The sequence below is a fragment of the Pelodiscus sinensis genome, chromosome 11 (genome assembly GCF_052426305.1).
Source record: "Pelodiscus sinensis isolate ZL-2025 chromosome 11, ASM5242630v1, whole genome shotgun sequence".
Classification (NCBI taxonomy): Eukaryota; Metazoa; Chordata; order Testudines; family Trionychidae; genus Pelodiscus; species Pelodiscus sinensis.
Genome location: NC_143062.1, coordinates 15810536 through 15827059, shown reverse-complemented (window position 1 = coordinate 15827059; position 16524 = coordinate 15810536). Strand labels below are relative to the sequence as shown.

Sequence of the window (16524 nt, the reverse complement as noted above, 5' to 3'; positions counted from 1 at the left end):
TGAGTACCTGGGATTTGGTTAGTGGTCCCATTTGGGGATCATATGAAGACTGGTTTCTGACAAAAAGACTCCCATAAAATCATGTCATATAAAAAAGTATTATAATGGTCTTTTCCACATACCTGAGGCTCAAACTATGACTCTGATCTTGCTCATTTGGCATTGATCTCAGTTAGTGTATGGTACCCGCTCCTTTCTTGGAAAACAATATTTCAGAAGTAATTTTGGGTGAAATTATGAACTCCAACATGAACTCTAGTGAGCTCTTTCCATCTAAAATCAGCAAATCCATAGTGGACTTGGTAGCTTGTTTCACAGAAGTTATCCCTAAATATATATTAACTATATAGACCAGAGTGTGACTTCAGGATCCAAGTGAGAAGAGCAGCAAGAAATAAGGAGATTTCTTGACTGCAGTACTTACAGTTTTGATCCTGTTGACAGATTCCTGTTGTGGTCTCAGAAATCACATAATTATGCGACTTTTGATGAGAAAATGTGATTTCTTCCTAGCTTCAGCCCAGTTAGGGAGAATTAGCAGTGTGTTTAAAATGAAAAAGCATGTATAGCCCTCGGAGTATTTAGTTGGGTCTGCAGGGGAAATAATAGACTGAGACCAGGGAGCTGCAAGAAGACTGTGTTAGATGAGATTTTTAACAGGGTCTAGTGATTTTTGGGTGCTCAATTCGATACAGATTACATGGGTTTTTGGAGGGCAGGTGGCCAGTGACCTTGAGGTCAGGGCGTTAGCCTGGAACTTGGGAGAAAGGGGTGCAATGGGGTGGGAGATCAAAGCTTAGTTATCTGCTTTTCTGAAGTCTGCATTCTGCTGCTCTCCTTTTGTCAGATCCTGAACTCAACTATCTCATGGTCACTTCTCCCCAGATTGCCACCCACTTTTTACCCTACCAATTCTTCCCTGTTTGTGAGCAGCAGGTCAAGAGGAGCCTGGCACCTGGTTGTTCTTCCAGCATTTGTCATCAGCTGGGAAGTTGTCATCAGCACTCTCCAAAAACTTCCTGGATTGTCTGAGCACTACTGTATTGCTCTCCAGCAGATGTCAGGGTGATTAAAATCCCCCATGAGAACCAGGGCCTGGGATTGGAAACTTCTGTTAATTGTTTGAAGAAAGCTTCATTTACCTCATCCTCTTGGTCTGGTTATCTATAGCAGATGCCTACCATGACATCACCCTAGTTGCTCTTGCCTCTAATCTTAGCGCAAATACTCTTAACAGGCTTTTGTCTAGTTTCACACTGGAGCACTGAGCAATCATACTCCCAGTGCAACTCCTCCATCTTTGGGCTGGGCTCCCCACAGATAGGGGCTTCTGCCATAGAGCAGCCTCTGTCCGTGGGGAGCTCAGGTGCTCTGTGGACAGAGGCTGCTGCCACCCCAAGCTTCTGCCTCTGTATCAGAGGCAGCAACGCAGGGTGGCAGGCAGATCCGGTCTACACAGGAAGCCGGTTTTTAAGCCAGTTTATCGGTTAATCTTGTCGACTACATGCACTCCCCAGTCCCTTGCTGCCTCTATCAGAGGTAGCAAGGGAGGGAGAGTGGGAGCCAGTGCTCATGAGGAGCTGACATAAATGCCATCTCCCCAGGAGCACCGGATCCACCCTCCGCGTGCAAGATGAGGGGAGTAGGCAGGAGCTGATGTGCATGGGGAACCGTCTGTTAAGTGGCTCTCTGCAAATGTTTGCTCCATGGACTCTCCTGCCCCCACCTGCTGCCTCCTACAGATTGAGAGGCAGCAATGCAGGTGGCAGGGAGCTCCCCGGGAGTGGGGCTGGGAGCACACTGGCTGCTTGCCCACCCCTTGGGTCTATTGAGTAGTCGTGTAACCACTACAATTTCATACAGTTACACAACTATTCAATTACACTCTAACATGTCTAGTGCTCTAGGGACTTTCTGAAAAATCAAGTGTCTTAAGCTCAGCATGTTTAAATTGAGGCACCTAAGAACATTAATAAAACAAACATTACAGAGCTTTGGACAGACCATAATGTGCATCCTGAGGCTGATGTAGAGCTAGCTACTTTCAGAATGGAGGGCTATGTTGGTGTAACAGCTCTTCAAAATAAAAAGGGACATAGAAAACTTCCCAGTTGATGGTAATGTGGCAGTAGCTGCTGCAATTCCCAGCTGAAATCAGAATGCCACTGGGCTAGACATTGGATAGCCATTTAGTGAGCAAGAAGGTCTTTACCCCGCAAAGAGTTTACAGTCTTGAAGGACAACAGATGGAAGAAGAAACAGGCACCCAGTGGGAACTTGCCCGAGGTCAGTAGCACAGCAACTGTAAACCTGGTGTCTGAAGTCCTAGGCATGTGCTTGAGGCACAGGTCCAGGCTTCTTTCCTGAGTAATTAGAGCCAATAGATTTTTCTCCCTTGTGAACATGTAAGTTATGAGCATCAGAAATGCTGAATCATGAGGTGCAAGTTTCCAGCATTAATAGTTGTGTGTACACATGTGCACTCTGCAGGTAGAGAGGCAGGAATGATACTCTTTCATGGACTTGAGCACGTAACTACAACCTAAAAAATACTACTGTGGAACCTAAAAGTGTCATATGGAGTTGGTTGCACATAACAGAGGGAGTGTCTCTGAAGCTAGGAAAAACGTTCAGTAAATAGTATCAGCGGGGTGTTTGTCTTAGTCTGTAACTTGAAAAAATGAGTAGTAGTGTAGCATCTTAGAGACTAACAAAATATATACATATATATATGGTATCATGAGCTTTTGTGGGCAAAATCCACTTCCTCACTCATCTGTGGAAGTGGGTTTTCCCATGAAAGCTCATGATACTGTATATCAGGTGTTTGCAACCTGTGGCTCTCAAGCCAAATATGGCTCAGTATGGCTATGTCTACACTGCATAGTTATTTCAGAATAAGCTATTCTGGAATAGTTATTTCGAAATAGCTTATTTCAAAATAGTACATCCACACTGCAGGTAAGCCTCAAAATTAGTCTGAGGCAGGCTTCCCTAATGTAGACGTGCTATCTCGATTTAGAGCCCCAGGAGGAATAACTTAGAATGGCCCTGGTGAAGGGCTATTTCAAAATAACAGAAGTGGAGTGTCTATACGCACCTTATTTCAAAATAGCTCTTTTGGAATAGGTGTTGTTCTTTGTAGAATGAGGTTTACAGACATTTGAATAAGCTTTCCGTTATTTCGAAATTATTTTAAAATAATGGAATTGCTGTGTAGGCTCTCACATAGTTATTTTGGAATAATGGCCATTATTCCAAAATAACTTTGCTGTGTAGACACACTCTATGGAACCAAATATGGCTCTTTGGTCATTCCCAAAATACATGCGACTTTTTAAATTAATATGAAAAATTCAAAATTTAAAAAATGCATGATTACTCATGTAGCTTGGATGTGCGCATGAACCTGAATCTAGCCAGTTATGATGTAAATATCAAAGTAATGTGTGAGAAGATGCAGCAGCAGAAGTCCCATTAAATAAAGTCTGTGAGTATGTTTCATTTATGCTATTATTAATCATCATGTCAATTATCAATAATATTAAGTTATATATTTTCAGTCATGCAAATGGGCATTCTTATACAACTCTTTGTTGATCACTTGTTCTGAATTTTGATGTAGTTTGGTTCTTTGGTTTGAAAAGGTTGCTGACCCCTGCTATATATAGTATTTTTGTTAGTCTCTAAGGCTAGGTCTATGCTATAGCCTTTTTTCGGAAAAAGCTATGCAAATTGCGTTCTGCAATTTGCGTAGCTTTTTCCTATTGCTTTTCCAGAAGAGGCTTTTCCACCATTTGATCCTGTTTAGATGGGGCCAAATGGCGGAAAAGCCTCCTCTTTCGGAGGAGCCCTTATTCCTTGTAGAACAAGGTATAAAGGGCTCCCCAAAAGAGCGCATTTGTACTTCTGCAAAAAAATCGGAAGAGCAAATGCATTCCTTGGATGCGGCAGAGTTTTTCCAGGATGTATCCTGGAAAAACCCCACAGTCTAGATGTACCCTAAGGTGCTACAAGACTACTTGTTGTTTCAGTCATTCGTATGGTGGTTTAGGTCTGGGTTCAATTCCTGGCTTAGCTATGGATGCCATATGTAACCTTGTGCAAGACCTTTGTGTCTTACTTCTCCCTCTGTAAAATGGGAAGGATATCTTCCTGCCTCCAAAGGCTGGGGGAAGTTTAAAGCTGTTAATGGTTCAGATACTATGATGGAGGTGGGCAGTAGCAGTAGGCTGCTTGTGCTGGGCTTACCCTCTGGTCTATGGATCTGTGTGCCATCAGCCTAGAGATATGTGAGCACTGCACTGGCTCAGCATATGTGTGCACTCATGCCTCAAGCAGCAACTGGAATAGCCTGGTCAGAGCCAGCTAAGCTAGTTCCATGGAGCCTCCACTTTTTCAGCTGAACATCTGGGTCTGATCATGATGGTGTCTATATGCACGTGACCACTGTTTATTTCATGCCCATCCTGAGGGCTCTAATGAAACAGCTGCCATCTGTCTTCCTCCTTTCTGAGCAGAGCTCCCTTTCTGAATTTCCAGTCCTTTACCCTAAGTAAGGCCTAGAACAGTAGTTCTCAAACTGTGGGTCAGGTCCCCACAGTGAGCAGCCATTATACTTGTTCAGGCTTTGGGGCCAAAGCCAAGACCTACTGCCTGGGATAAAGCTAATGCCTAAGAGTTTCAGCCCTGGGTGGAGAGACTCAGGTTACAGACTCCCTGCCTGGAGCTGAATCTCTTGTGCTTCAGCTTTGCCCCCAATCCCCAGAATGGTGGGGCTTGGGTAGGCTTGGGCTTTGGCCCCCCTCTTGTGGTCATTTGCTATTTTTATTGTCAGAAGAGGGGCCCAGTGCAATGAAGCTTGAGAAACCCTGGCCTAGAAGATGTCAGCAGATAAGTGGTTGTAAAGTTGCCTTCCCACTTCTCTGCATGGATTAACACCTGCCTTCATCTCTTTCTCTGGCTCCATTGACATCAGTAGGAATATTGCGTTGAGACTAGAACTCTACAAGGTTATTGGAAGGGAAGAAGACTCAGTGAGGGTGGAGGAGGTTATAAAACTGTGGCCTCATAAAGTTAACCAACAGAGACTGAACCAAAGATAGGCAGTACCAGCTCCTCCCAATGCGGTGGGTGGACACTGAGACACCATGACCACATGAACTCTGCCATAGTATTATTCCAGCACAGTGCCTTCCTCCCAACACCTCCACAAACTCCCAGGCTAGGGGTGTGAAACCATAACACTGCATGGCAGCCCATAATTCAAATACTACATCCTTTCACGTTTAAAGGCTCATGAACTGGCCTTTTCAGGCTGATCCAGTTGCCAACAGGTTAATACAGCACATCCAGTCGAATAAAGATGGGTGTTTTGCAACCTCCTGCTGGCTTTGGCATCTTCCCAAAGAGGGAGATTGTTTGTGACACTGGCAGAGGGGGGACCTGCCACAAGAGATCTTAATCCATTTTCTATCCTCCTGCATGGGATTATGCAGCAGTAGAGTCGGGTGGGGAGCAGGGGAAGAGAGCAAGTTTTGCCTGGATTTCCCCCCTCCCCCCCCAGTGTAATTATTGTGAGACAAAGAACTTTTGTTTGTCAATAAGGCCTTTCTCTCCTTCCTAGCCCTGTGGACTGGTGTGTATCTGATTTCCCAGCCTATTTGTAGGATTATGGGCATGCAGCATTGGACTGTAGTGCCACAGGCAATGCCTGGCTCAGACTGTGACCCAAGGGGTTTACAACCTTGGATCTAGCATCAAAGTCGAGATGTGCAGTGAAGGAATACAGTGTTGAGAGTCAGTAGCAGAAAGCTGTATGGTCGTCTAGCTAGGGCATAGACAGATGGCAACTAGGACTACTGGGTTCTCTCCCAGTTATGAGAAGAGTCTAATGGTCAGAGAGGAAGACTGGGAATCAGTGTTTCTGGGTTTTGTTTCTGACTCTGGAAGGGTAAGAGGATTTAGTGCAATGATGGGCTACCCCATCAGGATAATCTGATTGTGGTTTGCAATACATTTTGCTGATGTTGTCTGGCCACAGACATTATTCTGTGTCACTGGGAGCTGTGGGAAGCAGCAGTCAGCACATCCTTGTGACCCATCTCACCTGCAAGTGCTGCCCTCACAACTCCCATTGGTTGGGAAGAGTGAACTTTGGCCACTGGGAGTTGCAGAGGTGGTGCCAGCAAATGGTCAATGTCAGCAAAATGTCTTGTGGCCGGCAATCAGATTGCCCTGATGGGCCGCATGCACCTGCAGGACCACAGATAGTTCACCACTGAGCTAGTGGGTCCCGGCAAGGGGAACTGGGAGTTAGGAGTCCTGGGTTCTTTTTCCAGCTCTGTCACTGACCTTGGGCAAGTTCCTTGCCTTCTTGGTGTCCCTGTTTCCCTTCCCATACAGTGTGCATTTAGACTGATCTCTTGGGACCTGCTCTATACATACGGTTATTGTATCAGTGTAATTATGTTGGTTAGGGATGGGATTTTTTGCCAGTATAGTCATGCTAAGACATCCTCTAGCCACTATGATGCAGTTATATTGGGATAAAGGTGCCTTATCTTGTTATAGCTTATTCCCTTTGTGAGCTATCTTTGTCTAAACACATTTATCCTTGGCTGGCTGCATCCAAAATGAGCAAGTTGTAATGCTTTAACTAGACCAAGAGAATTAAATCCGGGCAAATTTGTGTGCAGACAGAACCTTTAAACTGAAATGTGGTCACGATATGAGCACTGGGAGAGAGCTGTCCCAGCACTCTATGTAAACCACCTCTGCGGGGGAAGAGGCTAACAGTGCTGGGAAGCACAGCTCTCAGAACTGTAGCGTGGTTCATATTGGTGCTTTAGAGCACTGTAACTTGCTGCGTTTGAGGTATGTGTATGATTTTTCACTCCCCTGAGCCAGAAAGTTTACAGAGCTGCAAGGTGTTAGTGTGGACAGACTTAGTATGTGTTTGTACAGTGCCTAGCACAACTGGGCTCTGCTGTCCACTGGAGGTGCTACAGTAAGACAAATAGCAAAGATCACTCAACTCTGCATGGCTGATCAGAGGGATGAAGAACCTTGTCTTACAAGAGGAAACTTAAGAACTGATCTTGCTTAGCCTGGCAAAACAAAGTTAGGAGGGGATCTGAGCACATTGTCTCTGAATACATTGTGGGGAGGAAATCTAGGAAGGTAGAAGAGCTGCTGAAGCTCAAGGAAGGCACTGGAACAAGAACAAAATAGAGATAAACCGGGCAAGAATCAATGTGGGCTGGAAAAGAGAAGAAAGTTTCTAACCAGCAGAGGAGAATGTGGAACAGCCTTATGGGGCTTAGTTCTAACATGGAGCATGAGAAACTTATAGCTGAGATTCTGGGACAGAGTTGCCTGTGATAGCAGGGGACTGGATTCGGTGACCCAGGAGCTTTGTGATGTTATGCTCCACTCAAGGAAGTCAGTTAAACAAAACCATAAATACTCTTACTGGAAGGGCTGGAAGGTTGCATCACTCTATTCCAGTTCCTGGAGTTCAGGACAGATCACAAATGCAGGGACAGACAAAGCAGGCTGCAGCCTAATGGAGAGGCCTGACTCATCCTGTCTTGCTGCAGGCTTTGTGCAGAATGTACTCAATCTGCACTAACCAAGATCATAGGTTTCCCTACAGAGTCCCTTGTCTAGAAGCATGATCAGGAAACCTCCTAAAAGTTTAAAGTGATTGATTACAAATAACGTTAACAGTTTTCAATACCCCACATTGTGCCACCCCTGTGTCCCTATGCTCATCAGCTCTGATTGTGCACCTCGATGAGCATTTTGGGTTTTCTGCTTTTCAGAAACAAGCTGCACTTCTTGGGTCAGTTCCTATGTGTGTGCATTCCTAGGTGGAGCTGCTCACTTTCTCACTGTTCCTACCATTTCAGATTTTAGAATATCTCATCATTCGCTTTAAGAGTGAGAAAGAAAGGCAAATGAAAGGATTAGCCCTGGAAGGGATAATGCTGGTTTCCATTAATCTCAGTGATTCTACATATGGTGTAAGCCAGCTCCAGTGCATCACCACTAGTGAGTAGAGTGAAATGTAATGAGGACTCTGCTGTGTCTTGTGTTGTTCCTTTGGGTTTAACACCTGTCTTATATTTTATTCCCACAGTTGCTGCAGCAGGAAGTTTTTGCTCTAAAATCCCAAATGATCAGATCTGGAAAGGTAAAAAAACCTCCAAAACCCTAAAATCTGTTTCCATAGATCCCTGATGGATCCTGAGGAAGCTATTCAAAAGATTGAGCCTCCTCCCTGTGAGATTGAGCCTCCTTTCTATTTTGTGTTCTGCTCACTGAAACTGCCAGCCATTGGATCTTGTTTGGCTAATTCCAGAGCCTCAGTGGGAGTTAACCTCTTTCTTGCTGTAGAGGAAGAGAGTGTAGTGAATTTGGGGGCCTGGAGGTGAACTGGGGAAGCCTGTGGGTGTAGTGAGGAAGAAGTTTGTGGTTTTGGGGAGCCTAAGCATAGAATGAAGGGGTAAAAGGGTTGGGAATATAGGGGAAGAATAGGCTGGGGATACATTGAGGGAAGATCAGGGTGGCTGGGAGTTAGTGTTCTCGCTAAGATTTTCCATCCATGAGCAGAGTGAGTTTTGTCTTGTGCGCCAACAATAAGGTCATGAGACTCTCCCAGGTAGCTCCCCACCACCTCATGGGGAGAAGGTAAGACATGCCCCTCCCCCAGAGAGCGCTGCTTTCAGGACTGCCCAGACTGCTCCTCATGGGGCAGAGGGAATCTGCTGCCAGTCCCTGGGTTTGCAGGGAGTGAGGTGCTAGCGGTCAGGTAGTGATGTGGGGATGAGGGGGGACAGAGCGTTGGGGGGGAAGGGGCCTCTGAGGGGCAAAAGAGAGATGTGGGAGGGGGAAAAGAGAGATGCGGGGGCTCCAGCCCCAGGAGCAGTCACACCTCAGCCTGGCTCCAGCTTTGGGCAGCTGCTCATGTGGCCTGCCCAGGGAGCAGTCGGGAAGTCATTACAGGCCTGTATGCAGGAATTTCGGGGAGGGGGGGAAGGGGATGTGCTTTTTTATAAATGTGGGCTGCAGTTTTTTAAAATATGAAGGAGTTCAAAATAGTCATGCAATGAGCGTGCATAAGAGAGATTAATGAAAAAAATCGAGTGGGGGGGAAATCAGTGAGTGAAGGAAAACGTTCTAAATTCTTCACTCTTTCCAGAGAACAGAATTTTAACAGGAGATTGAAGATTGATTTACAAATATCTGTTCCCACCCTCCACTAAAAAGCCCTCATTAATATAGCATTAAGATGTACTATATATGGGATTTCTCTCCTTAGCACACAAATGGTAAGATCATGGCCAGAACATTACATAATGAGACTTTAGAACTGGAATGCCTCACATTTCAGAGATGTGTAAAATATCACAGCGCAATCCACTACTGTATGCACTAAAAAAACAGACTCAACTAACTAACCAAAACACCCTCTCCCACCAAATATTAGGTTATCAGAGAACGTGAAAGTTCAAATCCAGATTAAGGTTGAATGTTGCTGCTCCACTGGTATACAAAAGATTGCCAAACAACAGAAAATTCAAAGTAGAGGGATTATGGGACAGCTCTTGGAACAATGGAACAAAACCCTCTATGGGTATGTCTACACTACCCTCCTAGTTCGAACTAGGAGGGTAATGTAGGCATACCGCACTTGCAAATGAAGCCCGGGATTTGAATTTCCCGGGCTTCATTTGCATAAGCGGGGAGCCGCCATTTTTAAAACCCCGCTGGTTCGAACCCCGTGCAGCGCGGCTACACGGGGCTCGAACTAGGTAGTTCGGACTAGGCTTCCTATTCCGAACTACCGCTACATCTCGTTCCACAGTGAGCTGGGCACAGAGAGAAGGCTGCCAAGGTCCTGGCACCCCCATGAGGCCCCCTACCATGCAGCCCCAGTCAGCTCCAGTCGCCAGAGCAGCCCCTGGTGCCCTCCACCACACGGCTCTGGCCCCAGCTGGGGCTGCTGCAGCAGCTGCCACCTACCATGTGACCCATGGCTCCAGCCCTGGGGAAGGCCTGAAGCTAGGGCCAGGTCCATGTGATGGCTGTCCTACTGCTCCTGGGGCAGGGCAGCCGCCTGCCCCACAGCCTGCCCTGGAGCAACTGAGCAGCCACTGTGGAGCTCTGCTGAGGGGGTGGGCGGGCTTCAAATTCTTGGTTCATGTCCATGCAGGCACACACCTTAGAGGGGACACTTCTGGGAGCCAGAATGAGTGATAGGACACATGAAGAGTTGTCCAGCAGCATGGAAGAAGTACATTAGGGGCCTGGGCTGATGGGCAGAACAGGGAGTAAGAAAGATGAGGTATAGCCCCTACCCAGGGTGGGACTTCACAGTGGGGCTGGGACTTGCCAGAGAACAAGACATCAGTTGCTTTCTCCCAGGTTCTGACTTACGGGATTGGCTAAATTTGGCTTCCTTCTATGGGCTTTTCAACCTCCAGGGTCACAGCGCTATTCAGATTTGTCCTGGCCTCCCATCTGGCCAACCCAAATTGGTGTGAATGGCATTGCAACCTGGCATTACAGTGCCACTCACTAAAATTTGGCCCAGCCAATTTATGAAATAGCAATGGCTGGGCTGATCTGAGCAGTGCCGTAATTTTGTGCATCAAGATGCAAAGCCTAGCATGGGGAGCTAAGCCCAGCTAGCTTCATAACCAGTGCTCCCTGTAAGCTGAGCACTTAAGTGGCCACCCAGGAGAGATTCAAATGCTGTCCAGCTGATTAGCAGAGTGCCTACAGCTGGCAGCATGTATTTCTACTGGTGGTGCACATCTGCACATGCATTAGTGTTCTTATGTTTAACAAAATTCATTCTGCACGTGGAATGAAAAAATTAGATGGTGCGCTGCCCGTAACCCTTTGATATGTTCTGGTAACCCATTTTTGTGTGGTGATCTATGGGTAGAAGTTGGCTTGTGCTCTGAAGCTAAAGTGACTGTCGGTGAGATCTCAGTGTTCATAGGGCACAAGATTGGGCATCAGGAGACCTGGGTTCTGTTACCAGCTTGCAGCATGACCCTGGGCAAGTCAGTTTTCTCAATGTCTTTGTGTCCTCTTCTGCCATGTGTCAAGCTATCTTACAAGTTCTTCCAGGTAAGGACTGTCATTGTGTGTCTGTGGCACTCCCCAGTATAATGGGGTCCCATAGGCCTGGATGCTGCACAGACACCTAGTGGAAGACAGATACCCTGCCCCAAAGAGTTCATAGGCTCAGAGGACACAGAGTGTGAGAGGAAACAGAAGCACTGAGAGGGACAAGGACTTGCCCAAGATCACACAGGAACACAGTAACTACTGGGAATAGAACCCAGGAGTCCTGATTCATGTCCTATTCACTAAAGCACCACTCTGCTTCAATGGGACCCGGTGCTTTTAATTGGTTTCAGTAGCATGGAGTATCAGATTTAACTAGATCGTTCCGGCACATATGACCCAGAATCTCTGCCTTGTGCAGAAATGGACGGGATGCTGGCTGAGCTCTCTGTGCCCTGGACCAGGCCTCTGATGGAAGGTGGATGTAGCCACGAACTCCTGGATTCTGCCTCACTTCAGCTCACCTTCAAGGTTTGACTTGGTCATATTTCTCTAAGTCATTTCCAAGTATCACATGGTGCCCAACTTGGGGCTTGACATTGCCAGGACACCTCCTGGGAGACACTAAATACTCTTGGCTTTATTCTAGTAGAAGTTGGTAGCACTCCACACCCTGCAGGATTGGACCCCCAGAGATTAAAGACCAGCCAAGTATTTATATCTGCAGACCTCAACCAAGACTGAGGTCCCCATCAGGCTGGAGATCACAGACCCCAACAACAATTTCAGTTGAGGTTCTCATTAGTGCCCAGAGCAATGGGCCTCTGATCTCAGTTGGGTCCTCAAAGTGTTACCACAGGACAAATAACCACTTTCTAGAACAGATACTCTCTGGCAGATGTCTGTGTGACAGTGGAGTTAGGAAGGAAACTGAGTCCCCTACAATATACCCAACAACCAAAAGCTGCAGAGTCAGAAGGCACTGGAGCACAGCTGTTCTGGAATCTAGGCCATTTATTTAGGTCCCTAAATATAGAGTGGATTGATTTCCTGTGGCATTTGGCGTTCACAGCCTTTGCTGTCACTGGTGGGAATTGGGGGTGCATACAAATCAGGCCATGAGTGCCTGACTTCAGGCACCTGTCTGAGAACACTGACCCACATGTACATGGTTCTTTCTAGTGCAGCCTTGGCTCCCCTTGAAGACATTGAATTCAAGACTAAGGGTGAGAGTCTAGTCGCTGATCCAGTCTCTTTGTTCCATTTAAGTGGCTGGATTCTGGCTAAAACTCTGTCAGCATTAACCAAGCCAACCCTGGTATCAGGGGCAGGCCAGAGACACCATGGAGGTGATCATTTTGCTGACTGGTATATGTTAGATCTGTCTCTTAGTGGTTCTGATGCTAGGGTAAGGCTGGGTTGGCTCTGAATTAGGGAGCTGATTATGGGACTCAGTGCTGGCCTGGTCCCACAGAGGTCAGATCTGGAGAGAATTGAGCCCCGTTATTAGTTAGGAAGCTTATTGTGCTTGTCAATGATGATGTCCCTCTTATTTCTGTTGTCCTGTGAGATGCTCCCATTTCTGTCCCTAGCGGTTTTGCAGTGACTTTCCAAGCAGCAAAGTTGCAGCTGTGTTTTAAGGCATGGAAAAGCATCTTCTTTATTTTATCCTCAGCTCCATGAAAGACCTGGGGTTCTGATGATGGACTGTCTGGCAGTAAAACAGTTCATACACAAGACCAGCATGGTGCACCCAAAGGTAACGCCACCTGGTTTGCAGTGTCGCTAAGATCCCTTTGTGCTGCTGTAGGGGAAGGCCTCTCTGTGCAAAAGGCTCCCTTGCTGGCATGAGGGCTCACCCTTGGCCCATCTCCACCCCTGGATAGTGGAGATATGACTGGATCACATAATACAATGGGTATTCCAGGAAGAAGAGCAGCCCCAGGGTTACTCTAACTTCCAGGGGCTGGGCTGCACAGCCTCAGAGTACAGGGAGTACAAATGGGGTTTAAAGCTTCTTTCTCTCCACTCCTGACAATCAGGGCCTGTTTTAATTACTCCTTGCAGCATATGTGTAATCCCTGAGCCAATTTACATTCCCTGGCATAACTCCAGCAGCTCCCACACAATTATTCCCACAATGAATTTGCCCCAGTGCATAACTATTGGGCAGTGCCCCTTGGCTTTGTCATTTCAGCTAGTTTAGTTGTTCATTACTCAGTCAGGATAACTCCTCCTACAAGCTCTTGTTTTATAGTCCATCATTATCCCCATCTGTGGCCTTAACTTTTTCCAGATAACAGTACTGCAACTTATCCAGGGGCCTCTGTGCCAGATTTCTCGCTTTTGCACAGGTGTCTATGATAGTTTCTGTGACTGGCACCAACCCTGTCCTTAGTTTTCCTCTCTTGCCCTTACCCTGATGGGCTGGCAGCAGCAGGAATTGAATCCTCTGCTTTGTGATTTGCAAGCAGGAAGTGAACCATGGTTTCTTGACCTCGAAGATTCTATTCCTACTGCCAAAAGGCTGTAGCAGTCAAACTTCTCATGGGGCCTGGCTACGAGAAGACGATGGGAAATGGAGGTCATGTGATAGGCTGCTTGATCCTACTTAGAGCTGGTCAAAGACTTGCAGGGTTCCATGTGCCCACACAGAGCAGCAGAGATGCCTGAGAAATACCTTTGCTCCCCTAGGTAGGCTTATTTGTATTGCTGAAGTTCACATAGCTTGGGAGCATTCAGCCTTGCCTGTGCTTAGCATGCCAGTCAGGTGAGTGGGCAGAACAGTGAGCAGCACAACAGGGCTCTCTAATTTCAGTCGGGCTATGTCTAGACTGCAAGCCTCTTTCGAAAAAGAGCGTCTAGACTACAACCAGTACTTTCGAAAAAGCAAGCCACTTTTTCGAAAGAGAGCACCCAGGCAGTCTGGATGCTCTCTTTCGAAAAAGCACAGTTTGCATTATATAGCGCCTTTTTTCGAAAGAGCTCTTTTGAAAAAAGGCGTTATTCCTCGTGAAATGAGGAGTACCACCGTCGAAAGAAAAGCTGCGTTCTTTCGATTTAAGTAGTCTAGACGCAGGTGAAGTTTTTTCGAAAAAACCCTGCAGTCTAGACACAGCCTCAGGGTCTGTGTGGCACCCAGCACAATGGGGGCTCTGATCTCTGTTGCAGTCTGTGCAGAAGCCATCCCAGAGGGGCCCCTGTTGGCTGGGGTCTGTGCAATGCTCAGCCTTATGTGCTGAGTCTCCTGATACCTTGTTGATTTGCAGATCAGATTCCATTACTGCGTGAACATGAATGGCATTATGTCTGCAGAGACGTACTGGTGAGTAAGCAAGTGATTGGAATGCTTGTATGACAGGTGGTGGTGTTATTTACGAGATGATACTACCCAGGCTCTTCACACAGGACAGCACTCATAGGAACATAGGCATTTTCAGACAGGATCACACCTCAGGTCCATCTTGTCCAGTATCCTGGTTCTAAGTGCCCAGTGCTTCTGAGGAAGATCTATCTATATTGACTGCATGTGGGCAGGACACGCAAGTCAACATTTAGAGGAAGATGCAAGGACCCCACAGTAAGCCCATAAGGCACAATCTGCTCCCAAATAGCTGGGCTGTATCTATACTATGAGAACTATAATAGCTTAACTACCGTACCATAGTGTTTCTCAACCAGTGGTACGAGTACCCTTAAGGCAGTGGTCACCAACCAGTAGATCAGGATCAACCAGTAGATCTTAGAGCCTCTGACAGGTGATCCTGACTGGTTTGGCCAGGAAGCTATCAAGCACTGGCACACAGTTGCCTCTCCACCCACTGTCATGCTGCTCCTGCCCTCTGCCCCCCTGGGAGTCTTATGCTTCCTATGCAGGGTGTGGGAGGGAGAAGAGGGGGTGTTGATGTCAGGTTGTCCCTCCTCCCCCCACTTCTGTATCCTCTCTCCATGCAGAGAATGGAAGAGACAGAGCTTGGCAATGCAAATCTCTGTCACTCTCACACACCCTGGCTGTGTCTACACTGGGCCACTTATTCCGGAAAATCAGCTGCTTTTCCGGAATAAGCTGCGAGCTGTCTACACTGGCCCTTGAATTTCTGGAAAAGCAACGACGCTCTACTGTACAAAATCAGCCGCTATTCCGGAAAAACTATTCTGCTCCCGCTCGGGCATAAGTCCTTATTTCGGAACACTGTTCTGGAAAAGGGCAAGTGTAGACAGCCCAGTAGTCTTTTCCGGAAAAAAGCCCCGATCGCGAAAATGGCGATCGGGGCTCTTTTCCGGAAAAGCGTGTCTACATTGGCCACAGACGCTTTTCCGGAAAAAGGGCTTTTCCGGAAAAGCAGCCTGCCAACGTAGACACTCCTTTTCCGGAAAAACTGAAAACGGAATAGTATTCCGTTTTAAGCAGTTCCGGAAATTCATGCCAGTGTAGACACAGCCCGTGTGTCTCTGTTATTCTCACAAACACACACTGTCCATCACTCTCATCTCCCGACTCAACACGTACATGGGGGGTTGTTGTTACTTCTTTTACTGCTTGCAAAGTGGGTTATTTTTAGTTTTTGACTGGTCTGGCATTTCATAATTTTCATTTCTTTCTTATACTTAAATTTAATTATTTGAGTAGTGAGTTCTAAAATGCCTAACCTGTCATGGATGGAGTAAGATCCCTATACTAATTGCTGCTCCTGCAGGTGGCTGGCATGTCCCTGCAGCCCCTGAGAAAGGCAAAGCTGGGGGTCTCCACAGGCTGCCCTTGCCTGCAGACACCATTCCCTACGGCTTCCATTGATCAATAACGGGAAACTGTGGCCAGTACAAGCTGTGGGCTCGGTGCCTGTGGATGAGGGCAGCACATGGCGCCATGGAGCTACTGCTGTATGTGCCAGCTGCTTTCAGGAGTGCTGCAGGGCCAGGGCAGGATAAGCCTGCGTTAACTCCCACTGCTCCACCATCCAGAAGGCATCTCAGTTAAACAGTGTCCAGCCAGAGCCTGCTTCCTGATACTGTCCTAGCCCTGAACCTTCTCCTACACCCAATCTCCTGCCCCAGATGTGAGTCCCCCCACACTCAAACTCCATCCCAGAGCTTGCACCATGATATCCTCCTGGACCTCAATCCCCCACCCTGGGCTAAGCCCAGAGCCCCTCCCACACTCCAAACCCCTTGTCTCAAGACCACAGCCTGTACCCCAACTCCCTACCGCAGCCTGGTTAAAGTGAGTGAGGATGGGGAAGGAAGGGAGATGGAGTGAGCAGGGTGAGGCCTTGGAGAAGGGGTGGAGCAGAGGCGAGGCCTCGAAGAAGAGGCGGGAAGGAAGTGGGGCAAAAGTATCTGGGTTTGAGGTAGATCTTACATTGCACTTAAATTGAAAAAGTGATCTTGTGGTTAAAAAGGTTGGGGACCACTGCCTTCGGGGTACTTGAGAGAAGTCTG

General features: G+C 47.2%; 1 protein-coding gene across 1 annotated transcript in view; it reads left to right on the top strand.

Moving 5' to 3' along the window:
- The window catches only part of TOP6BL (TOP6B like initiator of meiotic double strand breaks), a 43212-nt gene that overhangs the window by 1539 nt on the left and 25149 nt on the right, over window positions 1-16524 (top strand). Inside the window, exons 2-6 of the mRNA XM_075939261.2 lie at window positions 7914-8055; window positions 8144-8197; window positions 11507-11616; window positions 12761-12844; window positions 14355-14410. Coding sequence (XP_075795376.2) covers window positions 7914-8055; window positions 8144-8197; window positions 11507-11616; window positions 12761-12844; window positions 14355-14410 — 446 coding nt within the window. The remainder of the gene's footprint in view (window positions 1-7913; window positions 8056-8143; window positions 8198-11506; window positions 11617-12760; window positions 12845-14354; window positions 14411-16524) is intronic.